This window comes from Conger conger, chromosome 4 (assembly GCF_963514075.1).
Source record: "Conger conger chromosome 4, fConCon1.1, whole genome shotgun sequence".
Classification (NCBI taxonomy): Eukaryota; Metazoa; Chordata; class Actinopteri; order Anguilliformes; family Congridae; genus Conger; species Conger conger.
In genome coordinates, this window is record NC_083763.1 from 39,652,738 (window position 1) to 39,665,033 (window position 12,296).

General features: G+C 37.6%; 1 protein-coding gene across 1 annotated transcript in view; it reads right to left on the reverse strand.

Annotated features, from left to right (window-relative positions):
* dnah5l (dynein, axonemal, heavy chain 5 like) overlaps positions 1-12,296 on the reverse strand; it is a 168,438-nt gene that overhangs the window by 35,622 nt on the left and 120,520 nt on the right. The window contains exons 60-65 of the mRNA XM_061238957.1: positions 9,614-9,790; positions 9,022-9,216; positions 6,451-6,606; positions 4,473-4,655; positions 3,460-3,630; positions 2,377-2,755 (exon numbers count right to left, since the gene is read on the reverse strand). Of these exons, the coding sequence (XP_061094941.1) occupies positions 2,377-2,755; positions 3,460-3,630; positions 4,473-4,655; positions 6,451-6,606; positions 9,022-9,216; positions 9,614-9,790 (1,261 nt within the window). The remainder of the gene's footprint in view (positions 1-2,376; positions 2,756-3,459; positions 3,631-4,472; positions 4,656-6,450; positions 6,607-9,021; positions 9,217-9,613; positions 9,791-12,296) is intronic.

Consider the following 12,296-nt stretch of genomic DNA (forward strand, 5'->3'; position numbering starts at 1 on the left):
CGTATTTCTAGTTGAGTTAATATGGATGATCAAGGAGTATAGGCCTAAGGTAATGAAACTACTTCGGCCTTGGAAATGGAAATTTCAGTCCATCAGCTAAACTCTTTGGCACTCATCCTCGCAACACATCTTCAGTGAGGTCACAATGAAGTCAGCGAGAGAGGCATGATATGAAAGTGAAAAGGCAATACATACAGGTTACTGCCAATATATACTGCCCTTTGAAGTTATATCACATCCCAGCCGCATGCATCCCCAAGGTAGAAGAACAGAATATATTTGACACTGGTGGAGTGGTGAGATTTTGGTGCTAAAATAGATCTGGATACAGTCAGCAGTGATATGAAAATGAAAGCCTGCTCGAGATTAGGTTACCGACTGGGGGCAAGTAAGCACTGACGAGAGACACCTGAGAACACCACCCTACTAGAGATTGAGGAGTAGTGTCAAGAATAACATAGTCCCCTTCAAATGTATTGGAACAGCAAGACCAATTCCTTTGTTTTTGCAATACACTGAATACATTTGGGGTTGAGATAAAAATATGAGACAAGTGTTCAGAATTTCGGCATCAATGTCTATCAATATGCCCTGTAGGCATGCAGCTACAGATAAGGTACATTTTTCGACATTTTACTCTTTTTTTGAACATAATTTTAAAGATTATTGATTAAAAACGAAGGTCTTCGACCGAAAGGTCAGTACTAATAAATTATTTTGTTAAAATCTACCTATCTTTCAGTAGTGTAACCATGGAGAAAGCAAGACAATTAATTTGGTCTCCACACATCAAAAACCCGCAAGCCCTACAGGAACCTCCATTTCTTTAAATGCAATGCAAAGAGCAGGTAAAATTGAAATTATTTGAAAAAAGTATAATATAATATAATGAAAAAGTATTTCTTGGTTAGTGAGTGGGTGTGAACAGTTTTATCAGAGAAGATTAAATGCTAGATTCACTTATTAAACTGTTCACATCTATGAAATGGAGTAAGCCCAAATGGATATGTTGTTGATGCATGAGTCTGTCGGTGGCAGTTGTGTTTGTTTGCATTTACATTAAAACTTCAAATCATATTACATTAATTGCCATGCTAGAACGTGAAACATTCTAAATATATTTTTTCAAACCCTGCAGCTTTAATTCTTTCTTCCACAAACTCGTGTTTCACATGCCTAAAATAGTAGATAATTTTGAAAAATACTTTAGTTGGCTAACCAAGAAATTAAACTGAATCAGTAGCCTACAGTCGATCACTCGCATTCCACATATAAAAAACTGAAGTTTACAATGCCATCTCATTGCTTTGGTATATAATATTCAAATAAAACTCATATTTGGGTAAACAACTTCAAAACGATAAAAGTAGCTATCCGGGGAACTTACCTGCATTCATTTATCACAAGCTAGCCAACTAAGCGTCTCGTGAACTGAGAATGACTGACATTTAAAAAAAAGTTTTATACAAAAATACAGTTTAAATGTATGAAAAAATGCAACATGTAAAAGTTGTATCTGCTTGGAACCCATTCGCTTTGGAATCTCTGAAGCTTAATAACTTGAAACTTTCAGAACACAGATAAGACCTTATAATTCTAAGCTGACGGTCTATGAAAACTAACTAGATATTACCAACTAGTATCTTATAACTGTAATAATAGTTAGAATTGGCAAGTCCTCAACTGAGTCTGCACTTCCTGTACTTCTGTCTCACCTCAATCCCTGATTTGCACTTCTGTTTGCATTGTGAATTGCTCTGGATAAGAGCACCTGCTAAATGGCAGTAAAGTTATTGCATGTAACTGATTCAATTACGTTAAATATGTGCTTGAGGTATTCTGCAACCTTCATTATGCAACCTTCATTTATTCATATATTATGTACAATTTGTACAAAAAGCATATACAGGCATGCTCTTCAACCTGGTTTATTATATTGGTAACACTTTACAATAAGGTTACATGAATTGTAATGAACTAATATAGTTGTTAACTATCAAACTACTGAAAAGTTAAGCTGTTCAGCTTTGTTTATGCATTTGTGCACCATTAATACATGTTAACAACTACATTAGTTAGGCATTAACATCTGTTAATGCTTAACCAATTATACGTTCACCCTATGGTTTGCTAATGTATAAATATCCATGTAACTAATACATTAGTTAAGAAAGAAATACATTAAATAATGAGAAATTAATTTCAAGCTTAATGAATGCATTTGTAAATTATTATATGTTAACAACTACATTAGTTAATGCCAATGCATGGACCTTATTGTAAAGTGTAACCATTATATTGCTTAACAACTTCTTTTTTTGTTATACACTGTGTAGTGGACACATGGGAAGAACTATCATTTGTGATGTGACTTACCTTTAATGAGGGTCTGAAAATCATTGTGGGAGATGTTTTTTGCTTGCAGATCCACCTTCAGAGCCAGCAGTATTGTAAAGAGGAATTTGTGGTCCTCATAGAGGCTCCTTGCAGTGTATCGGAAAACCTCATAGGTGAGAAACTCAATGATATTTCCTATTCTCTTGGAGGTGATTTGGGACTTTGCAGATCTATTCATAGAAGTGTCAAAAATGCCCAAGAACTGTCGCAATGATGTCTGGTACATGAGGTTGACCAAGCTCATCTCCACAATCAGGAAATACAGGATGCTGCCCCGTGTGGCCACTGGCCGGTACTCCTCTCTTGCCAAGTTGATTTTAGCCTCTGTCTCGGCGGCAACTGTAAGTTTCTCACTCACCTGTGAAACGTGATTGTATTAATATGTATTAGCAAAAAGGGCTCATATTGTCAGATTTGATATCACAAAATAGTATCGATAGTATGCACTTTAGGACTAATCCCCAGCTTCCCATGGGTACATATTAAATTACATGATTCACAGTGATAGAACTGGAACTACATTTCTGAATGGCATTCACAATAGCAAGGAAAGATGTGTGAAAGCACATTGCATTTGCTTTGTATTATTTTAAAATGCTTGCTTATCCTAAAGTAATGCAATTAAAAATGTGGCCATTGTGTCACTGAAATGTCAAATATATATACAATCAGGTCCAGAATTATTGGGACCTTTGATAAATGCCGGATCCGTCATATCCTGACAGAGAAAGCCACCCAGATTTTTGACCATTCCTTCATGCAGAACCTTTCGGATCTTTGGTTTGAGCTATGGAAAGTTCAGACCATAGGTATTTAATTGTTATTTAAGTCTGGAGGCTGAGATGGCCATTGCACAATATGGATGTTGTTTTCACCTAACGGCCATCTAGTATAAACCATTCAGTATATTCTCAAGACAATGAAAACATTTGTGCAGAAACATTTCAAGATTTAAATATGATAAAATAAAAAACAAAGAAAGAAAGAAAAACAAGACATTTATAGATTTTCATGGGACTGGATGAGACATGGGAAAACCAATGAGACCTCAATCACTCTCACCTCTTCAGCTGTTGTCTTGGTGACCCTAAGTACTTCAATCAGGGACTCATCTTCCACCAAGGAGCCCTGGGTGCTGGTCAGTCGATATAGGAGATTATCTTCCAGCTCCTGCATCTTCCTCTTGTTCAGCGTCACCTCTTCCAAAAGCTTCACACGCTCAGACTCCAATTCCTTTGAGAAACATGGATGGGAAGAGAAGTACTTGAAAACACCAACATTTTTGGAACTAGTTGAGTCTCTCCATCAAGGGTACCTCCATAGAGCAAGTCACTGGGAGCCAACATTGATGGAGTAAATATCAATGAGAGTAAATATAGATAACATGCATGTTGATCTTGCATGGTTGACAGTGGAGGACAGATTAACATGCAGTCTAAAAAATAATATTTACTGAGACTAGACATGAACATGAGATAAGACAGGCGAGAAGGGGTCAGGCCACAATTCCAATAGCGCAAAAAACAAAACAAAAATCCAGTGAGCAGCAGTTCTGCAGACAGAAAGGCCTTGTTAATGAGAGATGTCAGAGGAAATGGCCAGACTGGTCAAAGCTGACAGGAAAGTGAGAGTAATGCAAATAACCACACATTATTTGTGGATTAATGTTTTTGTACTGTTTTTCACCTGCCTGGAGCTGTAACTCAAGCAGTTCAGCTATCCCCCCATCCTGCCAGCCCTGCCTTCCTTTTGTCAAGAACCAGACCTCCTGGATAATATTATAATCATTACTTGTGAAATTATTATTTATGTATATACTGTATATACTCATATACTGTATATAACTTTGTATTCACTCTCTCTGTCTGACAAATGCCAGTTAGAAGCAGATGGGCTCCCCTTCTGAGCCAGGTTCTGCTCAAGGTTTCTTCCTGTTAGTCAGGGAATTTTACTTGCCACTGTTTCCCTTGGCTTGCTCTGAGGCTTATATAAAACTGCTTTGTGACAATTTGTGTTGTAAAAAACGGGATACAAATAAATGTAATTTAAATTGTAAAATCTATGTTAAGACTGGCCTGTTTCTCAATGAGGATGACTCGACCCAGCAACTGGTCCTCCAGCCCCTTCATGGTGACAGTGAAGTCAATAACTGCTGTCTTTGCATTAATTTCTGGAGTGTACGCAGGGTTGGCCAGCTTGGTGGTGATGTAAAGGGTGAAACCTTTCATCACATCTGCCTCTTTGTCCCCCACTTTGACCTGAAGTTAAACACACAAAGAAGTGGTCACATGCAGGTTAGGTTAACACTGATTGGTCTTGCATTTATTTATCCCAGCACAAACCAGACTGACACTTAGAGCTCAGATTGTCAGTGATTAAGAAATTTTGTAAAGTCAGCCTGCTCCACGTTAACTGAGCTCAGCTCAAGTTTTAAACGCAATATTTTGGGTTCAGTTTATAACGGGATTTACCCCTTTGCACAGATGCCAAATCTAGCCAATCCTAGCCTATTTTGTTGGTGCCTTACATGGCACCCAATCGCCATTGGTGTATGAGCCAGTGGCTGCACTAGACAACGTAATATTGCATTTTGGGAACTCAGGGTATTTTATTTATGTTTAGAATTGTAAATTTTTTTATTTAAAATGTTTTGCGTTTTAGACTAGTGTTTTCACTTGCGTTATGATAAAAATAGGCTTAATATTTGTGGGATAGTAGGATAGTAACACAATAGTAACACCAGGATAGTAACACAATAAATGTATAGCATGCCCTCACACAGGAGGATAATTGGTGATACAATTACAACTTTAAAATACCAACATGACAAATATGAATAATCTGTTATCGTAGACAGCACCTGATCACATTACGATTAGAGCAACATTGTCACAGCGGGCATGAACAATGCAGTTTTGTCATTCTAGCTTAGCCTACCACTGATAGGTAGCTGTGGAGGAGGTAAGTCGGAATGCACTTTTTAGAGAGGACAATCTACAGTAATACCAGCCTTCTTTTTTTTTTTTATCCTGGGCAGTAAATTTTGATGTTCCAGAGTTGTAATTGGCTAAATACAAAGATGAAATGCACAGAAAACAATTGCAATAATACAAAATGCATTATCTTAAAAATAAATGACAAATTAAGAGTTCTTTCTTTGAATCGCACAATGATATCCACGGCTGTGTAAATATTATGAATAATACAAATGTCAGATACTGAAGACGATTGGCTCAAAGAAACCGGAGTAAACATTTTACTGTGGTTCACATTTGGGTCATATCCACATTTATAGAACCCAGTATATTTGTTTTCCCTGCATGTTGGCTCTCTTTCTTTGTTTGAAACGCAGAATTCCGCATTAACGCAATCTCTGCACACATACACCATTTATGAATACAAGATGTACAGAAATGGATTGTTGCAAAAAATAGCACAACATGGAATCAGCAACAGTGTTAACATTTGTGCATTGTACAACACTGTCCATTGTATAAAAGAAAAAAAGCAATGAAAAACTATGCTGAAGGATAACATTACGATGTTTCTTGGCTACATTGCTATGGCGTCATTGATGTACAGTGAAGTAGTAATTCCCCCTTCCCCATTCTCCCACAGAACTAAATTTCTTTTTGCAACCAGAGCGAATAAATATGAATCCGAATTAAATAGCAGGCCAAGAGTGACAAATTTCATAATTCTCATTCGGTTTAGAGAAAGTGTTTTCCTGTGGGTATCCTATGTTTGGCCTAGCATTCCTTCCAATTAATGGTAGTTTTTGTGACCTTCCCGAAATGTTTTAAAGCACATACAAATTATGGAGGATAACAGACTGATCACAAATGTCAAATTGTCTGAAATTTAGCAGTACCATTGAGTAGAATCCATACAGTAGAGTTTTCAATAAACTACTTTCACTTGTATTTGTTGAATGTTTAAACTCAGCTTAGTTACGTTTAATAAAAAGGGTAGTTTTCTGTAGTTAAAAGTTGTTACTCATTATTTTTCATTATTATTTGAATGTTAAGTGTAAATTCAAGATCCTGGTTTTACTTTATATGTGGATCCAGTTTTTATGAAATTCTTCTCCAGGATGTTATCCAAGGCTGGATCCAGCTCCTCTCCCACATCTTCAATCAACAGTGGGCGCCCAAGAGAAAGACAGTCTTCAAGATGTGTCCGGAAGTACTTGTGGTTGAGAGATGTGACCTGATGCACAGAAGAGAGAAATTATAGTGCTAACGTTCTTCTATGTTGCAATATGGCTTACTTAAATTCCAGCTTTGATTATGCACTTAATTGGCACATCAATTCTACTCATAATAAAAGCGTTTGTGTTTGGTTTTATCTTTGCAGACAGTTTGGCAGGTCAGCGATAATCAAATTTAACTTCCTGGATAATTATGCTTATGAATATAAAATCTAATACTTTCTTTTATTTTCAAATTGAAGGTGAATGAAGACAGGCCTTGGTCTTCCAGTTGATTAATGAGCTAAATGAAATAAGTCATTATTGGCTTCTTTCTGATGTCACTGCATATGCCATCAGCTTATAAAGCATACTGCTACTCATCTTCTCTATAACTAGCCAAAACACATGTATGTCATGCTTATCCTCATTTCCCTCCATGCTTTTTCAGTTTTGCCCTATGGGAATAGGCCCCGCCACTGCAAGTGGACATTGCAAGAAAAAAAAAAAAAAAAAAAACAGCAACAACAACAACAAAAAAAAAACAATCATGTGGAGGTCAACAGACAGGAGCAGTACAAAAGTCAGTGATTGAATTTTATTATTGGTAGCGCCCTAGTGTAAACAGAAATTAGTCAAAAAGACTATATTCCGTTTCAGCTTTCAGTCTTTAACACAATGGCAGCAGTGTGGGAAAGAAAAGAAGTCTGCTCTAGCTATACCTCTTAATTGTAACATGTTTAAGACATAAATATAGACGATGTGGGAGCCTACATTTAGTGATTATTCTGTAGTGAGGTAGATATGTTGTGTGTTTGTAATTAGGACGTAACCAACTCTTCTACAGAGATCAGACTGTTAAATCATGATCCCTTGGTGCTGCTCACATGTTCAGCTTTTATTTGATTGGATGTACTTTTTCTGTGTCCATATTCACAATCAAAACCAAAAAGAGTGCAAATTTAAAAAGAGTACAGTTCATCAGTTAATACTGTTGGGCAGATAGCATGCTTTTGTATTTAAGGATATAATAGAAGTAATCAGTTTTCCCCCCAAATTATACACTTACACTACTACATACTTGTAGTACTGCAAACCACTCTGGCTGCGTAAAAAGGATGGCCAGGTTACAATTTGATAAGTAGTACCAAAAAGAGCCTGCAGAATTGTGTAGGTGTCGACCAATATGGTTTTTCAGGGCCAATACCGATACATATTAGTAATCAAAAGGACTGATGACTGATACTTGCTGTAATAATGAAACACAAAGTAACAGTAACACAAACTCCAACAAAAAACTTCCTTCAAATGTATTAAAAAATATGTTTAATTAAATACTAGAAAACAGAACATTTCAATATTATATATTTTAAAGTAAAATGCAGGGAAACTGAACTGATCCATCCATCCATCCATTATCTGAACCCTCTTATCCTGAACAGGGTCGCAGGGGGGCTGGAGCCTATCCCAGCATACATTGGGAAAAAGGCAGGAATACACCCTGGACAGGTCACCAGTGCAAATTTTATCACAGCTAAGGGCGTTGGAGGCAGAATACCAAATGAAATACAAAACCACTGTAAGCAGCTTGGCCAAGCACCATCCCCCAATCCCCCCCCCCTCCAACCCCCCCCCCCCCCCCCAATATTGCCACACACACAATCACACACTATCGTCATAATATGGGCCCTGTTTTGAGTCTTCTGAAACATAATTCCTTAATTTCATCTCACTTCCATTAATCTCCAGCAGAGAGGGGACCATTATTTACAGTAGCTGCATATGTCAAGCGGTAAAAAGATGGAAGCAGATGGTCACCGAAACAAACAGCATCCCAATTAGCTAGCTAAGCCTATAGCTTACCAAAGCCCTGGTCTGACAACATGCCTAATCATCAACATACAATAACGTAGACTCACTGTGTCTGATATACCACACAGCATGACCACACACACATGCACACACAACACGCCTTCACTCACACATGCACATAGATGTGCACACACACTAGACTTACAGTGCATCCGGAAAGAACTCACAGCGCTTCACTTTTTCCACATTTTGTTATGTTACAGCCTTATTCCAAAATTGATTAAATTCATTTTTTTCCTCGAAATTCTACACACAATACCCCATAATAAAAACGTGAAAAAAGTTTTTTTGAGATTTTTGCAAATTTATTAAAAATAAAAAACTAAGAAATCACATCCGGATGCACTGTATGACGCATGACGCTAAAACTGCGGACCCCTGCCCTGCATTTATTATATAAAATACAAATTATAAACACCACCCACCAAAAGGGCACTCTTTGAGAGAGAGGGGAAAAGGGCAGGGGCTCAAGCCCCCCTTGGGGTCTATTTCTGCATGTACCTGAAATATTCAGAAATATTCATAATTCAATAGTCACCATCAGCAAGGACAGCCATCATCACCTGCAAATCTTGGTCCTTTTCCTTGTTTTTGATCCAGATCTTGCCCTGGCCTTGAGGGTCAATAAGAAGGGGGTAGCGTGAGGCCTTGGTGACAATGATGCCATTCTGGACGGAGAGGTCATCATTGGGCAGGCCCTGTAGGTTCCACTCCCCAATGGTAGCATTGTCTACCAGCATGCTGATCACATTAAGGTCCTGCATTGACCACAGAATATTAATGAGGTATTTGAATCAGAGGTAGCAAAGCATTTAATTAAAAATGTAAAATCATTTTAAACAAAAAACCATCAATTATAACTTTATAAACTTTAGATGGTTTTGGATTTTTTTCATGAAGAGCACTTTGCAAATAAATATGCAGCAGTTCACACAGGAAGCCATTAAAAAAGTGGAATGTTTAAAAATATCAAAGAGCGACCACAGACCAAAATGATGAGAAGAAAGCAGAAGGATGATTTGGAAAAGTGACACAGAAGAGTAATATAGACAAAAGGTAATAAAAGATCATTCAAGAAGGATGAGCTAAGCAAGATCTGTGGAGCAGAAGATGCCAGGAAAAACCACAAACAGCTTGAATGATCCAAAATCATACATCACTGTAGGGAATGTGGCTGTTGGTCATTTCCTTCCTCCACTGCTGCAGGAGTAGGTTGCGGTACTCTTGGTTGAAGGGGCCAGAATAGGACAGGAAACCAGTGGCCAACAGAACATCTCCAACAAGGCGTTTGATCTGATTTTGGAAGAGAGCACTGCTCTCCGTCCAGCGCGTCTACAATAAAGACATGAGAGGAGGACACAGCCTGGGTCAGAGGCATAAACATCACACTGACAAAGTTACATATGACAGCGGTCTGAACATAAAATGCCACAGGTGCATTTAAAGGTGCCATATTGTGGAAGATTTCCCTTACTTGTGGATTTTAAAGGAGTGAAAGTATCAAAACGAACAGTCCCCAAATAAAGGCAGCAATTATATCAAAGCTTTATTTTTATAGCACCTTTATTTGGCACACTTCATACATAAAATATAGCTCAAAGTGCTTTAAATTCAGCACTAAAATCACAGATTTCTGCATTCATAACAACCTATCACAAGATGAATGAAATAATATGCTACAAGTATTGTGTTTTTGTTGGAGGCTAATTAAGGGACAGAAGTGGAATTTGCGGGGGTGCTGTGGGTTATTTGTATAGCATACCCATTTTAGCAGTATCGCATTGTCAGCTTGTTGTCCATGCCCACCTGATCCATTTTCAACAAGTGACTATAAAATGGGCAGGCTAATATGGCTCAGCGAAATGTGTTCCTTGTAAAATTGTTCACGCACGTAGACACATCATTTTATATAAATGGTATCAGTTTTGAATTAATATTGAGATTAATCAGATAAAGATTTAATAGAGATTTGAGAATAAAGTGCAAAACTGTAGTAGATGTGCTTCAGGTGCTGTTTGGAACATCCTGAATAGGTGTTGGGAACATCATGAGCTAACATGGTTTTCCGAACACAAGGAAGTTGTATATTGATTTGTTGTTTTCTCTATAATTATTGTTCCAACTTACATCGATGAAAGTGTTTAAGTGTCTGGGATAGCCATAATGCAACCATAATCATGAACCACATTCCTCAGGGGAAAAACTACCATTGAACGGACATTAACTTCTGATGGAAGCGGTCAGTTCCCCATGTTCTGTTCGGAACACAGTGAATCTACGTTAGCCTATGTTTGTTGAAATAAACAATTATTTTAGTGTAGCCTATTGATGTGTAGCAAATTGTTTTATTTGGAGCATCTTTGAGAGAGACCGGCAAAGGTGTGTACAGACGCCAGCAACAAGCGAAGGAGAATAAACTGCAACATGGCACTGTACTTTGAAAAAAAAAAAATTTGTTCAAATTTGTATTAGTCACAATAATTAATCCCACCAATCTTCAACACCTTCGTCACTAGGCCCATTGCAATGCATTTCGAGTGATTGATTTTATTTGCAAAATTACTTTCAAATAACACTTTGCACAATTATCTTCAATGTGTGGGCCATTATGTTGCTGAATAGCGCGATAAGGCTTCTTGGTTTGCAACCAAAATTTTCTAACGGTTTCTAGTCCTTAAAGGCTGGTTGGTATCAATGGAAGATATGCCTTATCTGTGATGACTTTTAAAATATGATACTTTCCTTGCGAGTAAAGGCATATCACCCGTTTTGCTTTGTGGAAAAGTAATTTAATATCATCTCAAGAATATTGTTAAAGGCAAGTTACATTAGCCCAAATAATGATTATGATCAATGTTTTTAACATGTCTTTTAGTTATTCAGTCCAACTAATTAAGGTAGACAAAAAAATTACAAAAGTAATTAAAAAAATAACCTCCAGAGGATAAAGGGCATTTCAAGACAGTGTTACCAATATTTCACATATTTTCAAATTGGTACGGTTACACATATGTTTATGTTTGCCATTTTCACCTATAGCCGGTCGAAAACTATTCAGTTAAAAGACAAATTTCATCATGTCATGTCATGTCTGCCACTTGACAACATTAGCTTATTTGATTGTCTACAACTATAATATAAGCCTATATATGCTTGTCAGCGAACGTTAGGTACTCCGCTGGTTAATGTTAACGTTGGAAAGACTAACTAGATTAACTAACTTTTTTAGGCTGACTTTCTAACATTTGCATGTCACCACCATATTTGTACTAGCTTGTTCCCAGTCTAAAAGTGACATTTGGAACTGGGCAACTGGTTTGTTTTTGCCAAGACTTGCTCTGCTGCACAGTTCCCCTGACAGGATAATGACAATGACAATAAAGTTGCTGAAGTAGTGTAAACGTCAGCTAACGTTAGATTCGTTAGAGAAGTGCATTTTTTCCACTAGCTGTGTGTAGTTGAAGACCTCCAGGGAACTTAAGTATTGTTTCTGTGTTTTTTGCGTGTGAGCATTAGGTAATAAGGAAACCTTGTTAGTCTATCAGCTGTTGTAGATTTGTTCGTCAAATTGCCGTGTTAGTTAGACGAGGTGTGTCGCATTTTGTTATTAGTTAGCGAATCTAGTGTGTTTTTCACCAGCCTCCGGCAGTCTCGCTCGCTTGTTATTCTGATCAGGTGATCAGAATCAGTTAGATACTTTGGACGCTGCAATTGTTAGGATAATTACTAGATCGCTAGTTTGAATGAGTAATTAGCAGATTATGCCCTCTCACCTTCCTTCTCCTTCTCACACACCCCCCGGCCCTCTGGCCGTGGAGGTGGCACTGGCTTGCTGATC